Source organism: Ixodes scapularis, unplaced genomic scaffold (assembly GCF_016920785.2).
Source record: "Ixodes scapularis isolate PalLabHiFi unplaced genomic scaffold, ASM1692078v2 PGA_scaffold3__209_contigs__length_174095766, whole genome shotgun sequence".
Taxonomy (NCBI): domain Eukaryota; kingdom Metazoa; phylum Arthropoda; class Arachnida; order Ixodida; family Ixodidae; genus Ixodes; species Ixodes scapularis.
Window position 1 is genome coordinate 58,562,532 of NW_024609868.1, and position 27,372 is coordinate 58,589,903.

A 27,372-nucleotide genomic window follows, 5' to 3' on the forward strand; every position below is an offset into this window, starting at 1 on the left:
CACGGACTTACGCACGTTTGCAAGTAGACGCGCGTCAAAAAGCTAGGCTGGCCAGCTTGGGGAGAAAATGCTTTGTCGAGGCACAAGTCTAACAACCATGGTTGTCTTAGTCTTAGGAAGGCCTGACTTTCAGACGATGTATCCACTCCACCAGCAACATGGCCGGTGGCCGGTGGCAATACTTTCACACGTGTCAACGTGTATACGGGCCCACGATGCCACAAATCTAGTATCGCACCTACAGGTGGGCTTGTGCGTATTACAATAGATGAACCATATTATCTTTTTTCACGTTCATGTGACAGAAAACTAGAAACACTGAGTTTTTAAGACGAGTAAATATAACAAGTGTTAATAGTAAAACCAATGCATAAGTATGGGTGCCCTCAAAAAAAAAAAAAATAATACAGGGTTTCTTTAGTGCAAAAATAAACTGCGAATCACCGGACGCTTATTCTGTGCCCAGATGTAGCCTAGCAATCCGAACCAGATGCCAAAGTTTCAGAACTAATCGTTATATTATTCAAAAGTTATAAACGATTTTCGGAAATTTTCAATGGAAAAAAAATGACGGTCGATGGGCCTTTCAAATGCATAAAGCTGAATGGCGACAGTTACCAAAAAAGGGCGAAAACGAGCCCCACTTAGCATTTTCCCATTGAAAATTTCAGAAAATCATCTATAACTTTTGACTGAGGTAACGGCAAGTTGTGAAACTTTGGCCTCTGGTCTGAACCGCTAGCGTTACATCTGGGAGGAGAATGAGCGCATGGCGATGCAACGTTCATTCTTGCGATGAGAAAAACATTGGTAATTTTTTGGGGACCCGCTCTATAGTTAGTCACGTGAAATGAAGCCGAGCTCAGGGACCAGCAGGACACTTATTCGCTAACACTTTATTTTTTGCATGATATGCTAAACTTCATAGAATGAGCTCACAAAAGTAAAAAGACAGAAATAAAACAACTTTTAATAATTTTAATTACAAGCTTTCTTTATTTTATGGATTAATTCGTTAATTGGTCCTCTGAAAGAGAAAAATAGGCTCAGAAAAAGAAAATGCAATAAAATTAGACGTTGTACATTCCCAGCGTGGGGTCAGATTTTGTGATGCATATGTTGTCTGGTTCGCTATAAAGTGTCACCGTATAATATTTTTTACCTCAGAAATCCTGGGTATTTTTTATCACTTTACCGGATTGCAAGATTTTTTGGTGCTTAAAAGATCAACACTTTTTTAGCGTTACAATAGTAAATAACCCAAATTCGATTGTTTCGGACGGTATCCATGATTATAGCGTGATAAATAAGACACCACAAAATGCAATCATATTTTGGTGGGTTATGCTGAAAGATAGGTAAGCTCCTAAAGAAGATATAAGACGGGGAGCTTTCTCCATAACGCAAACAATAAACATGGTCAGTCTTGTGCAACTGTTATAGTTTGGCGAACCTGCAGCTGACTAAATTTTTGAAAAAGAGTCCTTTGTACCAATATAAGATCAGCTGGTTGGCGCTCGGTCAGTTACGTACTGCAAGATGTTCGGGCAAATGCGGCATCTGTTGTAGCGAGATATTTTGCAGTGAGTTCGCTCATATTTCTTAGCTTAATGTGATGTTTCTAGGCAAACCTAACCAAGGGGAAACATGCAATAACCGAAGAGCTGTGATATGGTCGCTACTATAATACATTTATTGAACCTAAAACATCATAATTTGTCATTTATTGAAAATTTAGCTTGTTAATTATTCACTCAGAATTTATCGTATGTTCTTTGCTCAAAAGGTAGACCCATTTTTGTGAAGACGCCAAATCAAGTAAGACGTTTGCGTTTAGACAACGCTATAGTTTTGTCTGCCAGAGTATGGCACCACTCTTGTATTCTGCAGATGATAAAGTTAGAAAGTGCATTAAAACTGCTAGCCCCGCCAGGGCCGGGTTAGATAGCGGCATTCCTAGCGGACTTTGCTCTCGCTTCAAAACACTGGAACATTTTTTAGACGCGTCGGGGTGTGATTACGCCACCTCATTTTGTCAAGAAAAAACACCTTGAAGAACTGTTTTGACTACCGTGATTGAAACTGTGTGCAAATGGAATCGTATGATATATCTGCAGTTCGCCAATTGAAATACTTTTACTTTACCATCAATAAACCTCTTTTTGTTTGGAAAATTGCTTTTTGAAAGAGGAAAAAAAAATGCGTTCTACATAAGTCCCTGCAGGTGGGCGGCCTCAAGGCCTGTAGATCTAACTAGCCTCGAAATTCCTCCAATTCGACTCCGGAGCAAATGGGTCAAGTGGATGAAGTTGGAGTGCCTCCTTAGACGTAGTTAAAGCGCTGTAGGAGGGTTGAGGTCGCTGCGACCACACCAACCCGCGGTGGGAGGGAGAAACTACACCCCACGTGAAGGGTCGTACGGAATCACGTTTTTTAACTCTATCCCTGCGGTGGCCCAGTATCAGGTTCCCCGTGTTCTGCTATGCGAGCGTCTGCAGTGCTTGCTGCGAGCTGCAGCAACGCGCTACAAGTAATTGATAATTGATTACTTGTAATCAAAAACATTTTATTTTAACTTTTTTAACGCTTCGATTACTTCTTTTCTGGGTAACGTTCGCTGTAATTAAATTACTATTCTTCTCTAATCAATTACAGGTAATCAATTATTACATGTTTCCGAGAGTGCTAATATATTTGAGTTGATTGAGTTGTTTTACGTAAAAGGTTGCTCTGTCTGCCCATACGTCACACGTCTATGTTACGGGCGGCGGAGAAAAGCTCACCGGAGAAAAGCTCACCGGAGAAAAGTTCACCAGAGATAAGCTCACCGGAGAAAAGCTCACCGCAATACCGGCAGATGCGGAGAAAAGCTCACCGGCCGTTGAGCGGATGCGGAGAAAAGCTCACCGATTTTTTCTTTAACTTAGCGGATTCTGCGTCAAACGTGGTAATTTAACACAATTCGCATTCGTCACTTCATTAAAAATATGTCCTCTTTTTTGTAATATCCTTGAAGTTCATTGGGCACATTTACTAGATTCTCAGAAATTAGTAATCACCCATTTTGTATATTAATGAAGCCGCAAGGGTATAAAATCAGAATATCGCTCACCGGTAAAAAAGACAACAATTTATTGACAACTGACAGTGCGCCGTCGGTAGCTCTCTCAAATAAAAAGGTTTGTTCTTTGCGAGCTAATATGAATAGCGGTGTGTGAACCGTTTCAGCTCCAAATATTGCGTAGTGCCTAATAGTAAGTAGGTGTTGATATAATAAGTGTCGGCTACGCTGTTTTCTTTCTGTTAATTTAACTAACAAATCTTCAGTTGCGAGAACGGCTTCGTCCTGTCGTGTTTGTTGTCTTCATTCCGTCGTCGTCGTTTGAGCGGTTTTCATAATGTATAACGTTTACCAACTCGCCCTATTTGCTACCTTAAAGAAGATTAGTTCTTGTAAAGGTCACGAGTAACAACGGTGACATTGTGCAGCCTAAAGGTCATAGGTGGCTCACCGTAGAAGGGCATTATCACACAAAGGCAACGTGTGGAAACACCAGCACGAACAGCTAGAAAACCTGCTTCTCCGTGGAAGAAAGAAACCTTGATATCCCACTGACTGTTTTATCCTGTTTTCAAAGGTTAACAAAAGCTTCAAATAGAATTTCAGGCACCGCGTTGTTGCGCATGCACTTTCGGATTTTCGGCATTTAGTTTAGAGTTTTAGGTTTTAGGCAAACATTATTAAGTTTTCGAACTTTTTCCTGTTCTTCCAGTTCATGAAGTTTTCAGAAAACACTCGCCCGCAATTATTAATTTGGGAGCAATATACCCAATAAACTTGACAAGTAATACAAAAAAGGACATTTTCTTTTTTACAAAGCTGAGAAATTTTAATGATAGTAAATTGAAATATGTTACGCATGATTTAACAACCTCCATATAAAAAGAAGAAAAAAAAATCGGTGAGCTCTTCTCCGCATACGCTCAAGGGCCGGTGAGCTTTTCTCCGCATCCGCAGGTTTTGCGGTGAGCTTTTCTCCGGTGAGCTTTTCTCCGGGATTTTCATGTTACACCAACGTTGGACACTTTTTTCGACCCCTAAACAACTAAAAAATATACCAAGATACGTAATGGATCAGAGTGCGCTCAGCGACGTTTTGACTGTCGAGCTGTCGAGAGTGCTTCGTGTCCTATGTTACAATCCCGGTATGCCGCGGCATAGACGAGCGTGTTCTTCACTGATCTCATCTCGCCAAGACAAAGACCCCCTCGCCTTGACCCCCCGCCCCCCCAATTTCATCACGCAGAATTAACCAGCGCGTGCTTCCAATGATATACTATGAACAGAAGGTTATCTTATCTGCAATTTATTTTTACTAGAAAGGGCTGTATACTAGTCCAGCATGTGGCTGTTTATTTATCCCTCTCTCTCTCTCCCTTTTGCTATGTCTATCTCTATTATTAAAGGAAGTGTCGAATTCCATTAGCAATAGACAAAAAGGAACTAATTGTAACCACTTTGAACATATGTCTACATTTTTGATTTCGTAAAAAAAAAGGTTAAAATAGTAACGTAAAAAGTAATCCGTTTCTTTCTGCTAATTTACAATTACTTCTGTGATGCACTAATTGATTACTGTAATCAGTTTCATTTTTTATTAAAGTAAATTGTAATTGTAATCAGTTACTTTTTTTTCAGTAACACGTACAAGACTGACGCTAACTGCACCAGAAGCCGTTCCGGAAAATACAAACAAGACAAAGAGAAAAAAAAAAAGAAAGGACAAGAGGGAAATAGAAATAGAGAAAGACAGATAGGAATAGAGAAAGAGAGAGAGATGACTCCAGCATATTGTCCAGAGAGCTTTGCTGAACTTACCAAGCTCTTTCTCTCCCTCACCGCCCTTGGTAAACTGCGAAACATGGTCTGTTGACTCGTCCGCGAGCATCACGTCTCGCCTCAACCAAACTGGGCGAAAAACAATAACAACAACAACAACCCCAAAAAGGCAGCCCAGATTCAGGTGGAACTTAACGCCGCATGGTCCAGGGGTCTCCCATGTCGGTCTGTTCAATCGCGCGTCGTCTCCACTCAAGCCCAGGCACCGCGGAAGAGGGAGGGTTCGCGTCGAAAGTTTGACTCCGTCCAGCCAGCGAAAGGAAGGAATCCCTCACTGTTTGCTCTAAGTCAACTACAACATAGTCCTGTTTTCTGTTCCAATTCCGCTGCCTGCAGATTCCGCAGGGGAGCGGGGGAGCGCCCTCGCGTTCCCGGCGTAGACTTCGGAGGCGGCGTGTATCTGTGTACTTGGAACCAGGCGTGCTGCCTTCCCTCATGCGGCAGCGACAAATCCGTTGTTTGCGCTAGCGAAAAAATATCGAACTAAAAATCGTGTGGGGGTTCGAACGAGTCTTGTCGTCGCGGTGGTAGCGTGATCCGGTTCGATCGCGGAATGCTTTCTTCGACGCCTGCTCGTGGTGGATTGCGTCGTTGTGCGTGGTGTACTTCTTGGTCCCTCGCTCGCGCTCTTCCTTGCGATGGGTCGACTGACGAGATGCTCCGTTGCGTGCGTGTGGCACTTCGATTCGCGATGCGGACCGTGCGTACACAAAGTTAATCTGATTGATTCGGAGTTGTGCCGAGTGTGTACGGGTGCGTGATTGCAGCAGCAGCGCGACGCGCGTGGCGTTGTTCGTACTGTCAATTACCCTTGTTCCCTTTAAGCAGGTCACGAGCACGGGTTATTTGGAGCGCATTGCCAGAAATAAATGCGTTACAAAACATACCTCGCACGTGTCCTTGCGTGCGGAGCACCTGTTATGTCGATTCTAGGATGAATGAATGCAGCCTATTACAAAACACAGGTCACAGGTTCTATCAATCTATATTATGTGTATAACAGTATTTTTATGTTGTACAATTCCTTTCTAAGCAGATACATCTGTACTTGTGTACAACGGCATTTTTATTCTGTACAATTCCTTTCTAAGCACATACACCTACTTTTCAACTAACATCCGTTCAAAGTACAGCCACTCAATCTGCGCTCCCTTCTTTCAGCCTGGCGGGAGATCACTAGGCCTACAGAAGTTCTGTGAGGAGCGAACTTCGAAGAGAGGCTGCTAGGCGCTCGATTAGGCTCTGCTTCACTTACAATGAACCACATTATAGACACTACAAACAATTGAAGTGAACCCATTGCTATGTGGGTGTCACGTGGCCTTCAAAAGGAGTGTATCGACGCGCGGCCCTTAAAAAAAACTGTGGTCTGTTAAAAAGGTGTTGAAAAAATTCATCAGAGGATATAAAATGTCAACAGCTTTATCTCACTTTCCCTAGCTTTTTTGTTGACTTTCTTTTGAATATTGGCCCACTATTTAATTAGAGTCAACAGACTTTCTGTAGTCTCCAAGATGCTATTTCTGTAGCTTTTCAGTTGAAAAGCTGCTGCTTTTCAGTTGAACAACTAAAGCCGTCTAAATAGAAAAAAAATATGCTTTACACATAAGCTATTTATTCAGCATAGCTTTGGAAGTTACTATTTCCACTCTTCTCCAGTTGGTTGAAGGGGAATAAAAAATAATCGCAAATTGTTTTTTCATATTTTGTATTTTGTTCGGAAATGGCGTCCCTGGGGCAACTGAACACACTGCATACATACTATAAACCCACATTAGAAACGAACACAAACACAAAGACCATGAATCACTCATCTCCCGAGTCACAGTACCGTTGAATGCTTCAGAGCTTTATAAAGCCTACATTTTGTAGGTAATCATTTGACCGGGGCCTGCCTAAGCACTTATTAAGGTTCCAAGTAACCCATCTCTTTCTCGTGAGTCTGTCAAAGGGAAAACAGTGTTTCAAAGATCGCGGACTCTATCTCGTACCAAAAAGCATTGGCACAACTAATAATAATTTGGCACAGTCGCTAAAACAACATTCACAAAAACGGCTGTAGAAGAAATGTTATCGCTTCTCTGCCTAGCACCGCTCAGGACGAAGCGAATCAAGGCAGTTGCTCCCCTTTAAAATTGTTATTTAGCTTTTTTACTAGTTAACTAGTTTATAGGGTCAAAAAAGTCACTATAGTCAATTAAAAAGTGAGAACGGCAGGGCTTGTCTTCCGAACTCCTGGCCTCCAGCACGCGCCCCATGCCTTCCGTCGTGCTTTGCCTGCGCGCGCGCGCTCGTGGTGCGCGAGACGCCGAAGCATTGTCAAGAGTAGAAGGCTCGCGCTGAAGGCGGGATAACTGAAGCTCCTCCCTACCGTTCTCATCTTGACAGAGACTATTGAGAAACTTAGTAACCTTTGGCATCTAGTTAAAGGGGCCCTCCGGAGCTTTCTGCGATCGTCTTTTTATGTTGTTATATTGCGTAGTAGATGCATGTTAATATGTATACAAAGTTTTAGATTACAAAACCGTTTATTAGGCAGATAGCAGTAGAAATATACCGGGACTATTTTCTCATGGAAGACAATCCCCCATTCCCTGCCCATCGCTAAAATTTGACCAATGGAAATGCTGCATCTCGCGGTGAATGCGAACGTTATTATTGCAACACTTTTTAAGCTTGTTGTAAATTAGAGTTTGAGAGAAACGTAAACTGATTGTGGTGCGGGAAACATAGTCCGCAATTATCGCTCCAAAACCAGCGAACTATGTTTTCTCCCCGCAAGCTTGTTGCTAGGGGCTGATGCGTCGGCGCGTCGGCTCGTCTGCTTCCCGGGGCGTCTGCAGGCGTGCGATTGCGGGACACGTATTCCTTCATCCCGTGGATCCCGACTCCGAAGCGAGCTTTGCGATCCTTCCACGTCAACGAGTCAAACTTTTCCTTGTCATCTGTGGAATGCGACTGCGTATTGCAGTAGCAGCGCGACGGTGCGGTGCGACGAACGACGACTGCCGAGCACGAGGCCCGGGCTCCTTGACGACGGTCCGCACGTGTTCGAGAAATTCCTCCGCGGGTCGGCGGTCGGCCGCGTTGGTGACGCACAGTAACGCCGGAATCCTTCGCTTGCTATTGGCTGACGCGTAAAGAGATGCCCCTCCCGTTTTCCGGGGTCATCTCAGAAAGGGGGGCGTGCCGGGGACTTTGATAGCAATTTTAATAGGGAAATCCGCCGCGCATGACACTAATTTTATGATTTTTAGGATCCTTAGGGCCTGTAGATTGAGTTACCGCCATAAAGAGACCATCGCAGAACGCTCCGGTGGGCCCCTTTAAGATGTACTATGTTCAATAAAAAGTCAACAGAAAGTATGTAGCTTTTCTATTGACACTCCCTACAGAGAGTTAACTGAACATTTTCAACTCGAAGTCGCTTTTCTATTGACACTAGCTACGGAGTGTCAACTGAACAGTTTCAACTCGAAGTAAACATAATGTCTACGGTCTTTCTAATTACACTATCGATAGGAAGCCAGCAGAAAAAAATCAACGGAAGGTAATAGAAAGCCAACAGCTTTCTCTTGACTCAGATTGAAGAAAATCACCAGAAAAGTTTCAACACAAAATCAACAAACTTTCTGTTCACCATGTCAACAGGAAGTCAAAGTAAAAAAAAAAAAGTTATCAGAGTCAACAAGAAGACAACACGGTTTCAAGAGAAAGAAAAAAGTAATTTTTATTTGGGGGGGGGGGGGGGGGACTTGATCACGTGATGCGTTCGTAACCGGCTAGGGCGTCTCGTAGCGCCTGCTGCTGTGGATAGTATGATGAAAAGTAGTATAATTAGACGAAAGTAAAACTTTTTCTGTTCTAGAAAAAGGTGCAATATGAAGTGAAGTACAGTTGAAGAGCCGCTTATCTGGGCTCTTATTTATATCTCTAAACAGCGTAGAGAACTGTAAGTGTGAGTGAACAGAGGAGCTGTACAATAGATCGACCTCACCAGGCGTTCCAACCATTCGTGGTGCCGCCATGTCTGTAGTCCCCAGTAATGTTCACAGGAGGCAGGCGGCAGCTCATGAGACAGCTCGTGCCGTCTCGTGCTCCCCAGCGGGGTGGCTGTGCGTGCAATATGGTAAAATGCCCACGATGCATGGCAACAACCGCGGCGTAATGAAACTGACTGGTTGAATCGGTCTATACGGAGCGCAAGTTCGTCTGCTTCTCTAGCATGGGTTGTGGTTACGTCAGAACGCAGAGCTCCGATTGGCTCTGATCGAAGGATAGTGGTTAGACCTCAAAGCAAATTGCCAATAGGTCTACCCACTATCTTTCAATCTGAGTCATTTGGAGATGGGCGTTCTGACGTCACCACTACCCTTGCAAAAAAAAACAACGGACGAACTTGCGCTTCGCACTGTATTTTATGAGCCGCCTATCAGTCTTGAACAGCTGAAATCGATAAAGGTTGGAATGGTTCAATCCCTTTAATAACACGCAAGGAATTCCCGGTGAAAGTGCAAAGGATTTGCTCAATACACCGCGTTGAGTCTCAATTCAAACACAATAGTTTGTCTTTGTCCTATTGAATCTTCACAGTGTATTGGCCACAGCAATTGCATTTTAATTAAATTTTGGCAATAGTGCTTCAATTGAATTTTTGCAATTTGGTTTCAATAACATATTTGCAACTGTGCTTGAAAATAATTTCTCGCAACTGCGTTTAAAAAATCTTGCAAGGTATGGAGTATTTTTATCTTATAAATCTTTAAAGCATGAAACATGGAGGAAACGAAGCATACTAAGGAGACGAACACAAACATCATAGAGCACTCACAACACACTATTTACACTCCCCATGACTACTTTACCGCCTCATATACCCTACATATGAAAGGTATTCGTTTGGCCGGTGACCACCTTAGTATTTATTAAGGTTCCCAGTATGCTATCCCCTCCTCGGAAGTCTGATGAATGATAAACAGTGTTTAGACGTCATTAGACCCAATCTCTAAGTAAAAAAAAAAAAAATTGTACATGGAATGATTGTTTGGTGCAGTCACTAAATCCACTTTCGTGTGCATATGTAATCACGAAATTCAAACGAATGGATACTGAGTTCTAAATGAGCAAGCTCAATTGCATTCTTAATGAGTAAAGTTCTAAATAATATATATTCAGTTCCTCATGAACAAGCTCAATCGCATTCTTGATGAGTACACTCTAAAGAAGATATATTGCATTTTTATGACCAAACTCAATTGCATTCCTAATCAGTATGTTCAATAAATATATATTGAGTTTCTTATGACCGAACTCAATTGCATTCCTAAGGTGAAAATTCAAATTAATATATATTGAGTTCTTAATAACCGTAGTCAATTGCATTCCTAATGAGCAGATTCAATAAAATTGATATTTTCTAATCATCAAACTCAATTGCATTGCTAATAAGTAAATTCAACAGAATGGATACTGAGTTTCCTATTTCAAACACATTAAACGTTGAGTTTTATTGAGTTTAAATTGACTTTATAGCAATATATTAGAAATTCAATGCAAAACATTGATAATTTTTGTAAGGGATCATTTCTACCGGTATGATTTTAGCTCAATAGGTTAGGTTTAGTGTAGCTCGATTAAAGTTACTGTAAGGAAAGCGGAAAGCAATCCGCTTGCATAAACGTAAACTTACGCTGACAATAGATTTACTTTCACGCAGTCACAAAAGAGATGAAAAATTCGTTCGATAAATACACACGGAAAGAAATGCACACATGATAAATACTTAGCCCGAATGTGCACTCAATTGCCGGTTTTTGTGGGTCTTGGACATTTGAAAGAGTGAATATTTTTTTGCTGGTTTTTCGTAAAATGTGCGCATGACCGTAAATGCGGAGACGCTTACGTCGTACTCCCACTAATTAAAAGCGATTATATTATGTAGGCTTATCTCAGTGTCGTAAAACGTTTCTATAAAACAAAAACGAACACTCACTCCTCGTTTCTTTTTAATCTCGGAACAAGTCCCCTTTACAAGTTCCAATGGTGCAAAAGGAGCTCGTTCCAGTTACTTTTCAAAGATTCGAATGTGTCTTTACTTTAAAAGAACATTTGTACATTTTATTTACATGTTGTGCAGAATAATCCATAAATTAAATCAGACTAGAAGTGAAAATATTCACGTCAAGCTACAATACGAATTTTTACGGATTATGCATGTGGGGTCGACACGGTCAATCACACTTGCTCCAGTTCTTTCTTTTGGCTTTCCCTAGCTCGAATATGTTTTCCCTTCCGTTGAAGTCGTGGTGACAGACGTTGACATATTTACTACAACAAGGTCTAACTGCCTGCTACATTCGGGTAAAATGTCCAATAAATCCACAAAATGGAACGCCGTTCCTCCTGTCGTTACCTCGAAAACGTAACGATATCGTGTTCCTGCTCCACAAAGCAAAAGGCAAAAGGAAACGGAACGGTTCTTCCGTTCCTCCTAAGAGGAAAGTCATACCTTTCATGTCGTTCCGTGTAACACTGGTTTGTCGCACGCGTCATCATAAAGACAATTTAGCGACGGTATATTTGTGGGCTCATCGTTTCTGATTCTGGCACAGTGTTACCGTCTCAAGTGTTATGCAGAAACAAAAACAAAGTATGTGATCTGAGGTACACAGGAATCTTAAGTATAGATTATCGTGTATGGTGTTTGAGGAATTACTTTAGTATCCGTCGTTGCGACACAGGAATTGAACTTTCAGTGAAACATATCTTGAATGTAAAATTCTAAAAATTACTTAGGCTTCTTCCTAATTTTGTTAACAACACGATATTATACACAAGCGATTTCACTTAACATTTTACTCGGCGTTGCTCTGTCTATCAAGTTATGTATAAAAAAATATCAACAAAGCGTAAAGAACTCATCTGGATAAAAACAAAACAACGGAACATTAACATTAAAATATTACCTGGTCACCCCCTCTAACACTGCCAAGGCCGTAACGTTTGGCGCGTCCGATATTTAGTGGCCATCACAGTTGTGCCTCTTTTGTTGAGATGCTGCCCTAGCTTGGATTGCAATCTATGGAGGTGCTTAACTTGTCACGAGCGCTTCCTCTTCCACTCTAGATGTAACTATTCGCACTACAGAATACTGTCCCGTGCAAGCTAGACACAAAATGTCAGTGCTCGAAGTGATTCGCAAGAAAGAATTCGGATTGGCATCTCACTCAGCATAATATAATTTATTAAGAGCTACCGCTGATATGCAGTATTAACAAACTAAACAAAGAATAGATAAGAAAAAGTGCCTTCGTGTTAATTTTTTTTTGCAGGGCATGCGGAGCTAACAGAAGCTATCACGAATTAAAGCGGTGCTAATGACGACACTTAAAGGGCAACAAGCAGCCAGATAGGAGGAAACTATCACTTTTCATTCGTGAAAGATAGAGACCTTTCTTCTTTCTGCAGAGAGTTGCTCAGAGACCCGCTGTAGTGGGGATAGTAGAAGAGAAGAGTGCGAAAGGGAACGAAAAGAAGGAAACTTGGAAACCGGGTTTCTGAACGGCAGAAGACGATTCTGTTGGTCGGCCTTAAAGTGACAAACTTAAAGGGTAACTTCGCTCAACAGTCGAAACAAAGTAAATTACTGATATACATGTACGGAGACTAAATACGAGCAGTATCAAAATATGACACTCATGGAAAACCGCAGTTAATTCTAAAGCCGATATAAATAATGCTGCCGCAAGCTTCTCAGCAGGCGTTCAGCTATTTGGCTGTTTGTCAAGCAACCTTGTTTCCCGTTGTTATCTCCGTCTTCAGGGAGTTTCTTGTTTGTACTGCGCCTTCTTTCGCCATGTTTTTCTCTTAAATTTTCAGCCGTCCCAGCGCACGATTTTTGCATGTTATGTTATATTTTCGCCGCTTTAGTTAAGAAGTGCTCTGCGGCAGCCGCGCACGTAGATTATTGACCCCCTGCTCGCACAAGTGTCATGGGGTGCTTAAGGTTCCATTCACTGGCGGCCATATAGTTTAGTCCGTTCCTGCTCTGCGCGAGCTTACGATTATCTTCCTCAACGCTTCTGCAAAGTGCATTTTTGTAGTTCTTCTCAGAAGATAAGTGGGGGCTCGTTCTGAGCCTGCGTTCATCGTGCCAAATTCGCTTTTCGGCTGGCAACTTTGTGAACGTGTATTAATATTTGCTACAGATGTTTGATATCTGCAGAGCAAAGCAGGAAAAAAGCCGTAGCATCTTACCTGACTCACCGGAACTGTTTTTGCGACAAGCCAGTCGTACGTTTTGCAGTGCCGCAATACGAACTTTGCTTCAGACGATGGTCATGCAGCTGATCACAAGGGTTGCTGTCCTGCTCCAGCAAGTTGCTTTGGTTTTGCCGTAGGCCCCCGAATCAAAACTTTAGGATATAATATCGACAAAATTAAACAAGGCATAAAAAAAGCTCGAAGACCTTGCAATTTAGAGATTGTTCCTTCACTAAAAATTGTCGTAACCCTAAAATCTAGAAAATGTACGGGAGTCACCCTTCAAGACAAATTTGACATAGGTGTCCACCCATCTACGTGTGGATCGCAGCGCGCTGTATAAATGGGCGGGTATGACTGAACGCTTTTAACCGGATGACTTCTTGCGTCATCTAACCTTGGCGCCTCGCTCTACGCCACGGGACACGACGGGTCAGCAAAAGAGACCGGTTTAGTTATCGCTGCTACTTGAAGATGATCATAATTCGTCACATTAGGTAGGTAACAACCGCGCAGGCCTCAAAAATATCACAAAGTTCAATATTCACATCGTTCCAAAGTGAAGATTTTGACCTCAAATGTCTTTTTCCCAAAGTTGTGAAACGTCACTTTGTCGTCCCTGATAACTTCCGGAAACGATGAGTCTAGCGACCAGAAAGTTCAGGGCATTCAGAGCCCGCCTAAAAAATAAAGCGTTATCCGAAAACCCTTAAACGTAATCCAAATATCGATAAAAGGGTGCGACTTCACGCCATGAGTCATGATTTGAAAATGCCTGTGAAAGAGTCGAAGAGCAAATTTTATAACGTCACACTGAAAAAGTTTCTTAAGCTGATGACCCTGCGAAATTTCGGCGTTATGTTAATCTGCGTGCCAAATTGGGAAGCGACTCTGGCAACAGTCAAGAACGCGTTGAAGATTTTCATTTCTTCTATTCTTCTCTTTTTATGCGAGATAATAAAACTTTGCCGGGATTTAAAGATTTCTTTTAGTGTCCTTTAATTGACGATATTTAAATACAGGAAGAAGGAGTTTTAAATGTATCACTTAATATAGACGTTAAGAAGAATTCCGCTTCTAAATGCGTCCTTAAGAAGGTACGGTGAATGAATTGCTAAGTATCTTACTTTAACTTATCAATCGTCCTTAAATGAAGGTCAAGTGCCTAAAGCCTGGAAGACTACCAGAATTACACCTATTCATAAAGGCGGTCCGCAGAGTTGTGCGGAAAATTTCCGCCCCATATCTCTTATTAGTACATGCTCCAAACTCATCGAACACATAATTTCTAAGCATATGTTGACTTTTTTAAATGACCATAATATACTGTATGAATATCTACAGGGCTTCTGCAAAGGTCTGTCTACGACAACACAACTTGTTGAGACCGTGCATGATCTTGCTCAATCTCTTAACGACCGAAGTCGAACTGATGGAATATTCTTAGACTTTGCAAAAGCATTCGACAAAGTGTCTCATCCTTAATTGTTGCTTAAAATTGATACCATATTTAAGCACTTAATAATTACAAATAGGTTTTCTTCCTACCTTTCATCGAGACTTCAATTTGTCAAGTCTAGAGATTATAAGTTTAGCTTTGCACCTGCCCTTTCAGGAGTTCCACAGGGTAGCGTACTGGGACCACTATTATTTTAATATTTATAGATGACCTCCGCTTTGGGAGTTCTGTTCCAATGAAGTTGTTTGCAGACGACTGTGCATTGTATAATAAGATTGAAACACAAGATCAAATCGAATTAAGCAATAACCTCAGAAAACTCAAACAATGGTGCGATGAGTAGCAGATGGTGTTCAATCCTTCGAAAACGCTACTGATGACAGTAACACGAAAAAAACAAATTTTAAGTTATGAATATTTTTTTTAAGATGGCACTAAACTCCTCAATGTGAATGAGCACAAATACGTATGATTAGCATTCACAAGTGACTTGCGATGGAACACTCACAACGAAAAAGTCTCCTCAAAAGCTAACAAGGCACTCTGGTACCTTAGCAGGAACATAGCTAGCGCCACACCAGAAATTGAAAAAAATAATATAGTGTATAAAACATTGGTGAGACCAGTTCTCGAATATGCAAAAATTGTTTGGGACTCCTATAAAAAAACCTATACTACTACTCTCGAAAGGCTTCAACCGCTTGCAGCTAGATTCACCCTTAGTAAACATAAGCGCACCGATTATCCCATTGAACTATGCTGTCGTGCCGAGCTCCCAGCTCTTGAATTAAGAACAAAGTTTGAAAGTATATTGTCTTTTTTCTTAGTTTTTTTATAATTTAATTTGCATAAACAAATCTAATTACATGGACATACGCATTGGTGAATCCACAAGGCACCGTCATTTTATGAACATAAAAGAGCCGTCGGTTAGAAACGATTGCTCCAAGTATATAGTTTCTTTCCTAGAGTAATTAAGGAGCGGAATGCTCTGGCAAGTGGGCACTGCCACCCTAGCTTCAGTTAGTGAGTTTGTTAAAAATGTCGAAACCATGGTACTTTGTCACATGTCGTAAGTGTTGATGAATCACGATGCTTGTCTAGTGTTCTACTCCAACCCTCAGAGTCCATTCCCATTCATTTTTCACTTGTTTTGTTGACGTTAAACTGTACAAGTGGTTGAGCCCTTCGAATTCTGTGTCACTGCCTGTCTAGTCAGTGAGTCATAGGATAGCAGCTTTTTTTTTATGCAGCATGTAATACTATTATGCGCCGCCGTTCTTTTCTCAGTTATTGTGTATTGTTGTCTGTATGTTTGTGATTTACTGCATTGCACTACCCCACTCCTCTAAAAGCCCTATCTAGGGCTGACAGTATCAATAAATAAATAAATATATAAATGAATAGTATACTCCGTCTCACTAAAACCGTGCAGTGCAGCCAATGCTACAGGGGAGAGAGCGAATGCCAACCTGCTCAAGAGGCGAGAAAGGAAGAACGAGAGAGAGTCTGGGATTCCCAACGAGGTAGAGGGGCTTAGAGCGAGAAACCGCGGTTCCGGTCTGCATTCGAAAGGGACCCCCATAAGGCCGCTGCCATTGTACGCAAATGTGACCACTCGTCACGTGACCAAACCAAATACGTGACGTCACAGGTAAGATGGCAGCGCTTAGACAGCGGCTGGCCCCAGCTGGGCCGGAGATTGTCGAATGCTTTGTTCATCGTTGTTCGCCTCGGCGAATTGATTTCATACGCGGAAGCCGTCATATGAGGCCGGTCAAAACCGACTTCAGAGTTCTGCGTGGTGTCTCACTTAGGTATAATGTGAAAATACGGAGGAACGGTGTGCATTTCGCTGGTGATCGGCGGAAATATGGCCACAAAAAAAAAAAAAAAAAATCGGCCCTGCGTTGTGCGGATCTCGGTTTGATTCGGATATCACTATGATAAGTTTTAAGGCGACGTTTCTGTGCTCTCGTTGACCGTTGGAATCTTCAAGGTCTGCAGTGAAACGTGTGTAATGTATCTGGATACACAGTTTAGCTACGGAAATAGCGTGAGTCGTGCTTGGCAGTGCGCAATCGTGGGGCCGCTCGGTTTAAACAACCGAAGGCTCACTTTGGTTGTGCGGCGCACCGGAGAGCTGCCTTGAAGATGGAAGTTCCTGTGTCGTGGTTCAGGTGGTGCTGTTCTGCTTCCTAAATTGTTCTGGCATAGGCGTGCACTTTTACGGAGCAGAGGTGTTGCAGTTGCTATTGATTCCGCTTGTTTGTCGCACGTTTTGTCGACACAAACGTTTCGTCAACACTCGTTACGTAAATTACAAGCTGTATGGACATTTCATCGAGCGTGTTACGTACCCAGCTCACCCGTTCACGCCGCTTTGCGGCGACATTCTGCAGTGGCTCATTACTAGAAAAGTGGTCCCGCATCCATTTCAGTTCAGTTCGTCCACGGCAGTCGCCAAACCCCGAAGGAGAGGATTTATTCGGACAGGATGCTACTAAAGCTGTGCAGCTTTTTTAGTGGTCAAGATCGACTCTCTTCTGTCAGTTTTGTTATAATGTCATGGATGCTTGTTCCAGACCTATCTTCTATCAATATTAACAATTCTGGAAAGTTCCAGGCCATGCCCGGCTGTCGTCGTATGTTCTGGTGAAGATGCTGAGTACTTTACCCGGGCCATAGCCCTTCATTCTGTGTGCACCCTGGCGGCTCCTCAGCTGAGTTGACCGATAATGGGAGACGGGTGGCGGAATATCCCGCGTCTTAAACCCCCGCTGAGCCGTGAACAAAGTCCTATCCCGAGCCCGGCAGAAAAACCGCAAGACGAGCGAGTACCACAAGAACGAACCTCGCAAATACACCACGAAGAATCTGAAATCCGAGCCAGTCGCTGCTACCAGGGAGAACCACCGGAATAGACCATTTTCTATATTACCCAAGCATCAAAGAGAATACAGGGATTGGTATACCACGCGCCACACGCGCACGCCTTCCCCGTATAAAATAATCGAAGTAAATAACCAAAATAAAGCGTTGACGAACGCGCGTGCGAGATGCCATTTGTTTTAGGTATTTGCTTTGGAAAAGTTACTACTGCTGAGGCCAGCAGGTGCGGCGCGTGGAACACCAATACATGCGTTCCCCTTGATGCTTAGGTAATATAGCAGTAGGTCTATTCGGTCTCCTGCTAGAAAAAGCGAGCCTACCTAAGCCAACAATGACAAACCTGCAGCAAACCGGGTCTGTCCCACCATTGTTTGCATGCCCGTCGCACCTCACACTCCGACGCCCTTTCAAGCAAGGTGTATGAAGACGTCGAGGACTGGATTGAACAATATGACCATGTCCCCTGCCACAATGAGTGGACAGACAACCAGCTCCTGCAGTACATATATTTCTCGTGTAAGTAACTGCCAGGCACTGGTCTGAGAACCATGAATCCTCCTTAACGTCGTGGGAAGTTTGCAAGATCGAGCTGAAGCGCACGTTCGTCAGCCAACATCGACGAGAGAGAGCCGAAATCCTGATTCTGCACAGGACACGACACCAACGAGAGCGTCACCGCCTTCGAGGAGGATGTTTCGCGCGTGATCAAGCGCCCACACCGAAACTGATGCTACAGAAGACAAGAAGCTAAGAATCTCATGTCCCCCATGTGAGGGGCAACACCTTCTTCAGCCTTGTCCGCAACCCCCCGACAACAGTTGAAGGGTTCATATCACCGAGGCTTCCAATATTGAACGTGCACTGCATACCCGAGCCTGTCACAATTAACAACTTCCCGACGTCTCGACACTCGAGTCGTCCAGCTGCAACTTCGACGCCAGCCTCCCAGGCATCTGCGACATCATCCACAATGTTGCCCGGGAGGAGATCAGGAAGCTACTTCCTGTCATCAGTCGGCCGGTTTTTATTTTTATTGTCGAGATTGTTTCCGAACAAGTTCGACGGGCATTTCAACCGGTGACTTCTGTGATCGAAGTCGCATCTGGCTAACCGAAGGCGACTTACGCCACAATGGCAAGACAACCGCGATTGGCTGCCCCTTAGTATTCAATGCCAATTTAACGAGACACCCCAACGCCAAAGTATTCCCGACATCGGGTGTAGGTCTGCGCTGAACAAAGTACACCTAGGAAAACGGAGGTGTTGCGAATGGCCAACCGAAAACCACTCTGCTGCTACTGCATGAAGCCAACCATGTAAACCGGAGCTGCCAGTACCAATGAATTGGCCTGCGAGAGTTCGTACTGAACTACTCTCGACCACGTCTCGAGGAGCGACTGCGAGACATTGAGGACTATCTTCGGCGGCCTTTGTCCCTGGTGCCGCCATTACCCCGAAGCTCCTGATCCCCATCACCTCGACGGGAGGTAAGCACGACAAAGCAGGCGAACGGCAATGTAATGACAGTTGATTTGGTGTTGGTTGTCGTTTAAAGACTCTACCTAATAGTTTGCTGACACCAATTATCTGTGTCCACTCCACGAAGCACAATTTCTAACTTTGAAGGAGAATGCCGCTGTGTGAGTTAAAGAAATAGAATGGTTGGTTATTCTGAAAAGTGGACACCAAGCATCACGCGACTTCACTTTGCCACACCAGAATTACACAAGTTGTAGTGGTCGCGGGATGCAGAAGAAATCGCGATTACAAAATGGAAGTGAAATGGCTTGGATAACAAACAGACATTGTTGCCAGACATCAAGTCAACGATACAGCAAAAGGCACAGCCACGTAAGCAATACATGCCCGAGCTTGCTGCATTGACGCAAAAAACTACCATGAAAATTTGCGGATTAGAAGCTAGCCCTGCAGCTTCAGTGCATCAGATGTCAGTGGCTGCACATGATGTATGATTACAAGACGGCATCAGTCAGTCGAAGTTGCCACTCGACCAAACTGAACACCGACGTGCCAGGAGCGTCGTCCGACTACAAGGAGCACTGGTGCTACGACTGAACGCCTGACACCAGACAGTGCAGAAAGAACTCGTTATGAGACCATTTGCTAAGAATGAATAATTATGTAATTAGGGGGAAATAAACATATTTAGTACACTAACCAAATAAATATATTTCCGCTCGCCTTCACACCTTCAGGGTCTATACACCAAGAATTGTGTTCACTCCAGGCGCTGGACCTTTTGAGGACACTGGCACTTCTGACCCCTCAGTATTAATCAATAGGACACACCAGACTGGCAGACTTGTTGCATGATGTTGCACTCGTTCCGCCTCTCCTGAACATGTGGCGCATCTGAAAACCGACTCCAGTGATGTGAAAATGTTATTAATTTATTCCCTCCAAGGGCTTTTGTAGGCATTGCAGAGAGGATGTTTAAAACTTCACACATGATAATACCATCAAAGCACACTGACATTAATGAGCACAAAACGGACCCAGCTACCAATAATAAATATTACACTCGTAAGAGATATTTATTGCTCTAACTAGTTAATTGCAAAAACAAACACACCTCTGAGAATCTAGTTTAATAGTATGTGTTGATGCATTCTTATACAGCAGGACACTTCCTATACGTACGACACAATAGACCCTTTGCAAAACCCCATCAAGCAACACGACTGTGACCATTTTGTTTCAACTTAAAGCACATTAGCGTTCACATTGAACGCTAATGTAGCATTCGGGTCCAATAGGTGCTGAACCGAATTCACAGTGATGGCTGACATAACCTTATTGTCGAACAAATGCTCAAAGTATGAAGGCCTTGGGTAATCAGAGTAGTAGCTACTATAATTCATTTCATCACAATTTGGCAAACGGCGAAGGCTACATACAGTCTCGGTGAGTCAATATGCACGTTGGATAGAGGCAAATGACAACATATCATCAGAGTGCTCATCTGCACAGATTTGTCATGCACCTTCACTGTGTCTTTCTGATTAGCTCGAGGGGGTTGTAACGGTTGCCCTCTTCCAAGTTACGGTGAAATGAAGTATAGGCAGCCTACACTTCTGAAGAAAAAAGTTTATTGAAGAGACTAAAAGGAATGGCAGTCAACATTTTTCAACAAGACTGCAGTTCGGGCAAGGATTGAACGCAAATATGAGTCATCTTGTCCAGGTAACTAGAACAACGAGTAAATAATTGACCGACTACTAGAATGCACTCTTGATGGGAAAAAAAATATTGCTGCAATAAACCCTACGAAAGAGAAAAATGTGCAGTCATTCTTTTATTTCTGAGTTGTATTACATTTAACGAATTGCTGATATGTGTGGTTTTTTCTCTAGACCTCTAAAGAATAAGGCTGTTTTTCTTTTTTTAAAGATCCTAGTAGTTAAAATGATGGATTAGACAACCAATCAATCAATCAATCAATCGAGTTTATTGTCATGAGTTGCATCGTACAATTTATTGAGAACCATCTGGGCCCATAGCCTTTTGGCTAGTTTGGGCCCATTTTAATAGTAACATATTAGGAAGGCAGCACTCTTAAGAAATATTACTGGAAATACAATAAAAGGAAAAGAAAAAAAAGAAAGAAAGACAATAGAAAATAAACGTAGAAAGTGACTTGTTCAACTATATCCGGTAATTTATACATTATATAATAAAAACACGAGGAGCACGAGTGTATTCAAAGTGAAATGAATTTTTAAGAATTCAATAACAGAATATGCGATTGAGCTTCAGGATGGTGGGAGACATGTTCTATTTAAAAAAATATAGTATTTCAAAACGCTGTTAAAGTTGCCTGACTGGGTGACTGAAGATGGTAAAGTGTTCCAGATTTTAGTTCCGCATGATTGCATCAGTCGCTCGCCGTATACGTTATGAAACCGTGGTATGTTAAAGTGACCAGATGTGCTCGCCCTTGTTAATAGGGTACCCTTAATTAAGATGCTCGCTGGCAGTGGATTGTTTGATTTTAAAATATTATTTATTAAGCAAACAATCTTATATTGTTTAATTTCCAGAAATGTGAAAATGGGAAGTTGATGAAATATGATATGAGACGGTTGGGAATAGTGGGAGTATGTCAGGATTCTGAGGGCTCTCTTCTGTAATTTAGTCAATGGCAAAAGGTAAGTGTCATAAGTTAGCCCCAGGCCTCAATACAATATGTTAAATGACTACGAAATATAGCAAAATATATGTTTCATCGTGGGAGTGTCAAAGCATTGTCTCGCCTTCAGTAAGACATAACAAGCGCACGTTAACTTTTTACATGTATTTATAATGTGCTGTTGCCAATGAAGATGAGAATCTAATGTTACTCCCAGATATTGAAATGAACTAACTTCTTCCAGGATTGAATTTCCGATGCAAATTCGGAAGCTGTCGGTATTAACATCTTTTTTATTGGAACGAAAAACTATATACTTAGTTCTATTTATATTTAAAGTCAATTTGTTAGAATTAAACCACTCCTGGAGAACTTAAGTTCTTGATTGATTGTGTTTTGTAAGTTATGCAATGAATGGTCCGTGTAAATTAAGACGGTATCATCAGCGTACATTATTATGTCAGAGTTTAAAGCCATGTTAGGTAAGTCATTAACGTACAATGAAAAAAGTATCGTTCCCAGTACAGAACCCTGGGGAATTCCTGTGTTTATTTGTCTCATCGAGGATTTATGATCTAACAAAGAAACGAATTGCGAACGAGATGACAAATAACTTGTAAAGAAAGTTAAAGAGTGACCTCTGAAACCATATCGTTGTAATTTATTAAGAATTTTATGGCCTACGGTATCAAATGCCTTTTTAATATATAAGAATACACCGATACTAATGTTATTGTCATTTAAGGACTCATTTATTTTCTGAGAGAGAGATAACAGCACTAGCAGTTGACTTATTTGGACGGAATCCATGTTGATGCGGGGTGATAATATTGTATTTTTCTAAAAATGAGTTAATGCGTCGTACAATTAATCTTTCGAATAGTGTATTAATTGTGCTTCAAACTGATATAGGGCTATAATTTACAGGTTCATTAACGTTCCCACATTTATGTATTGGGCAGACTTTAGCGATTTTTAGTAAATCTGGATATACACCTTCAGTTATAGAATGGTTAAAGATATGTTCCAATGGAGAGCTAAGTACATCAATATTGCATTTTAAGACCTTAACTGAGATGCCATCAGAACCTGCAGATTTTTTATTAGACATCGAATTAACTAGATTTATAATTTCTATAGTCGTAATTCCTTCAAAAATAAAAGTTTTTGGAAGGAAGTCAGGTAGAGAAACGGAATGTGCGCTGCCGCTGGCAATGTTGTTAGCTAGGTGGTCTCCAATATTAATGAAGAAAGAGTTGAATGCGTCTGCAGTCTCATCCGTGACTATAACAGGAGTTGTTTGCTTTTGCGATCTTGGCTTAATAACAGAGTTAATCACATTCCACGTTTTCTTGAAGTCCCCATGACTTTCGGATATAAGTTTAGAGTGATATTCTTTTTTACGCGTTCTTATCAGTGATAGAGATAGGTTGCGCTGCATTTTGTATTGTGCCAAGTAGTAAGAATCATGTTTATGACGTTTCAGTTTCTGCTGCCACATGTTCTTCTCTAGAAGTGCGCATAAAATTTGACGAGTCATCCAGGGGCAGATCGGTTCTGAATAATGTGGCTTTCTTAATTCACTCGACGAATCAGCGATTGCAGTTTTTAATACTGTGATAACATTTCCAAATTCGATGTTGATATCTGAATTGAATAGTAAATCAAAGTTAAATGCCGATAATTTTCTATGCAGAAGTTCGTAATTAATGCGATACCTTAAATGGGGTGTACTAAGGTGAGGTGTTTCTTCAGCGTTTATAGGTAGAAATATGAATATTGGAAAGTGGTCGGCAATGTTTGTCTCATATACACCAGCACCGTCGTGTGCGTCTTGATTACATAAGATGTGGTCAATGAGCGTGGATGAATCGGGTGTCACTCTTGTTGGTTTTGTTATTACATTCGTAAAGTTAAATGACTGTGTTAGATCTAGATAATCTGAGGGCACAGTTTTACACAAATCGATGTTGAAGTCACCACAAATGACAGATTTCTTACTGCTTTGTGAAATAAATGTAAGAATATCTTCCATTTTATTTAGGAACAAAGACATAGATGAATCCGGCGGTCTATATACAACAGCCACCACGACACCATAACAAAGTTCCAAAAAGAGAGCTTCTATATTATTAGTTGAACATGTTAGATGAGGGAGCGCATTAAATAATATAGACGATTTTATATACAGTGCAACACCACCGCCTCTATGAATTGCATTTCTAGGTAGCGAAACCACAACATACCCAGGAATATCAAAATGATCGTCACTTTTTAGCCACGTCTCGGTTATGCCTATTATATCATAAGTAAACGAGTGTTAAGATAAAAAAGCAAGAAGGACGTCTCCATTTTTGTGAATACTTCTGACGTTGCAGTGTAGCACGGAAAGACAAGCTTTCTTTGAGTATAACGTATTCACCGAGGTGACAGAAAGCATTTTAGTTTAAAGTCTCAATTTATTGTATAGAAGCAGAGGGGGGGGAGGGCATTACACAATTTGTACGAGGTCGTCATCACAGGTAATTTGAATCACCTTTGAGTTTTCTGCTTTTCTCATCAGAATCCTACCTCATGAAGTCCATGTGTATTTCCAGCTTTTCTCACGCTTCAGTTGCAGGGTTTTCCCAAGCAAGATCTTATTTTCCACGCATAGGTGCGCATTGATGTATATTGGTTCATTTGTTGGGAAGCCGAGAGCCGCGGCATTTAGGCACTGTTTCTTCGCCGCTTGTAGCACACCGTCCCGAACAGAGTGTGCGAAGAATCGAACAATAATGTTTGATTTAGTTTTATCTTTTGTCGGTACTCGGTGGATGGCATCTATGTCCTGACTTGCAATTTTTGTGCGAAGCTTCTCGCCGATGTTTACGATTATTTCATCGAGGGACTCGGTCGGAGACAAAGGGACTCCCTTTATCTCGATATTGCTCCGTCTGCTGTACTGTTTTAGCTCTATCAGTTCTTTCCTTGTTTCTGAAAGCTGATTGTATAGGTCAGTACAGTCTTTGCGGGTTCGCAGTTGTTCGCGCTTTAGCGTGGCTATCTCATTTTGCATTTCTTTGACCACCGTTTTAAATCCTTCAAAGTTGGCATTTATAAAAGACATCGAAGTTTGCACGCCTGCAATTTCATGCTGTATCGCTGCATTGGACGACTTTACGCCAGCCAGTTCGCTTTTTATTTCTGAGCTGTTAGCGTCTACTTTGCTACAGAGGTCAGTGAGAAGTTTAGCAACTTCTTTAATAGTGGATGGTTGTTTGTCTCCCATTTCAACGCAAAATAACGCTTGCACACACAAAAAAGCAGGGCAGAATTGTCACTTGAGCGATCCAGGTGCGGCTTACAGAAGATGGTACCGTGTGTAAATGCAACGTACCTGTAACGTTTGGAAGGTATTAGAAGATAGTCGACCTGTGGCTGCCTGGATCGCTCAAGAAGTGGGCTACTGGTGGCAGCACGGTTATTTGTAGGTGGTAGCAGGAAGTCAGTAGGGTCAGTCCAAGTGTCCGGAAGTGGGATGACCAGAGGGGGAGGCGTCCGTGTCCGATGACGGTCAGGTGTCAGCAGCTATCTCGATGACATGAAATCGCCCGGCTCAGCTCGACGTGAAATCTGCGGATCCAATCTTGCACTTGATGCGCCGACTCACGGTACGCCTGTAACGTTTGGAAGGTATTAGAAGGTAGTCGATTTGTGGCAGCCTGGATCGCTCAAGAAGTGGACTACTGGTGGCAGCACGGTTATTTGTAGGTGGTAGCAGGAAGTCAGTAGGGTCAGTCCAAGTGTCCGGAAGTGGGATGACCAGAGGGGGAGGCATCCGTGTCCGATGACGGTCAGGTGTCAGCAGCTATCTCGATGACATGAAATCGCCCGGCTCAGCTCGACGTGAAATCTGCGGATCCAATCTTGCACTTGATGCGCCGACTCACGGTATGCCTGTAACGTTTGGAAGGTATTAGAAGATAGTCGACCTGTGGCTGCCTGGATCGCTCAAGAACCATCTAAGATCATACACATGGAGGTCACTGTGGGCTATTGATACCGATTGACAAGGTAAAGATCCTACTAATACTAATTTCTAAGGGACATGGGATGCAAAATTTGTGCACTGATCAATTAAATTTTGAATACTTGCTGTGTTCTGAGTTTCAAGAGGACAAATAAACCGTTTTAAGAAACATAAGCAATGAACGTTTCTCCGAATGCTTGGTTCGAATGCTTCATAAGAGTTCGCGTGCACGTCAAAAAGGCAAACGCCAGCTTTTCACTTAAAAAAAGTATTTCGATCGAATGTAGAATCGTCGATTAACACGTAAGGTTAAAGATTGCAGCAGCTTCCTCGCTAAAAGCAGCAATGGTACTTCGGCGACGCAGGGCTGAAATAACATTTCCTAGGCCCTGACGCGACGTATACCTTTCCCTTCGAGTCTTAGGCATCCCAACATTCAAATAAAGGTAAGAGAATGCGAAAATTTCATGCTAAAAACACTCAAAGTTTTATCGATCCTCGACCAGATCCGGGAATCAGAGCACCGGTAGGGCGATACGACTGATGCTGTCTCACAGGTGTTAATATCCAGATGATCCAGAGCGATCTTGCGCAAAAAGGGTGTAGTCTCATTCCTTCATATTTTTACATTATACCTGCGTCAGCGAGCACGAAGAAGCCCGACGTCGTCGAAAAGCAGCTGCACATCACTGCTATCGCGCACCGAACAAACTCGGACCGCCAGCTCTGGGCGTTGCCATCTTACCAGTTACGTCACGGCTCTTGTGAGGTCACGTGACGAGTGGTCACTTTTGCGTACAACATGGCGGCAACCGGGGGAGTGCCACTTCCGAACTACGGTTCATCACTCTAAGCCTTTCTACCTCGTTGGGGATCCCCCGTTCCTCCTTTGCTTTCTTTTGAACAGGTCGGGATACACTCTCTCCCCTGTAGCTTTGGCTGTACTGCACGGTTTTAGTTAGATGGAGTATAGACAGCATTGACTCCAAAGGCCGGTTCACACAGCCCAATTTTCTTGCGTTATCCTACGTTACGAAGACGTAAGTCTGCTTACTCCACAAGTCACCGGGCCACCTTGGCTTCATCTTAAGCGTGACCACCAGTTCATAAAGATGCCCCGGCACGCGGCATTCGAGACACGAATGTTTCGGTGACTTATACATAACGTAAGGAAACGTAAGAGAGTCGAAGGTCGTCGACATGGCTTTCATCGCTAACAGTTCTGTTTATTTGGTACGAATAGATTCTGTTGTCAACGGGGAGGTGTTATGATGTAAGGTAAAAGTTCATGGTAACGTGTTTGTTGTTGGTGCTGTATATAGGCCACCAAACACCGCCCCGAGGTTTTTAGAAGAATTGTACGATTTCACGGCGTTACGCTTTCGTGACAAAACTTAAACTATCTTCATTGGAGACTTTAATCTCGTTGACATAATTGGGCAAATCCAAAACCAGGCAAGATTGAAGTTGCGACCACCGAACTTTTATTGGAAATTGCATTTAGTTTCAATTTTGAACAGTTGGTGAACAGTCCGACAAAAACAACAAATACGAGCGAATCAAGTAGGTATTTACTTTTGTTAGCAATGTAGTGGAATTGGATAAAACACGTGTGGTCAACGGAGTGTCAGGTCATATAACGGTGTTTCTCGCCTTACAATTTTAGAAAACAGCTACCGATGAAGGTCGTCATGAAC

The 27,372-nt window shown here is 42.4% G+C and overlaps 1 protein-coding gene and 2 pseudogenes across 1 annotated transcript; 1 reads left to right on the plus strand and 2 right to left on the minus strand.

Annotated features, from left to right (window-relative positions):
* Positions 1–15,237: 15,237 nt before the first annotated feature.
* On the plus strand, positions 15,238–15,804 carry LOC121837187 (annotated as a pseudogene).
* A 6,918-nt stretch (positions 15,805–22,722) lies between these two features.
* LOC115312903 lies at positions 22,723–23,965 on the minus strand (the record flags this gene model as incomplete). The annotated part of the gene is made up of 2 exons (XM_042292735.1): positions 22,723–22,752; positions 23,003–23,965. Coding segments are annotated over 2 exons (993 nt in total), but the record flags the coding sequence as incomplete, so codon positions are not given.
* Positions 23,966–24,154: 189 nt separating this feature from the next.
* On the minus strand, positions 24,155–24,934 carry LOC115312904 (annotated as a pseudogene).
* Positions 24,935–27,372: the final 2,438 nt, after the last annotated feature.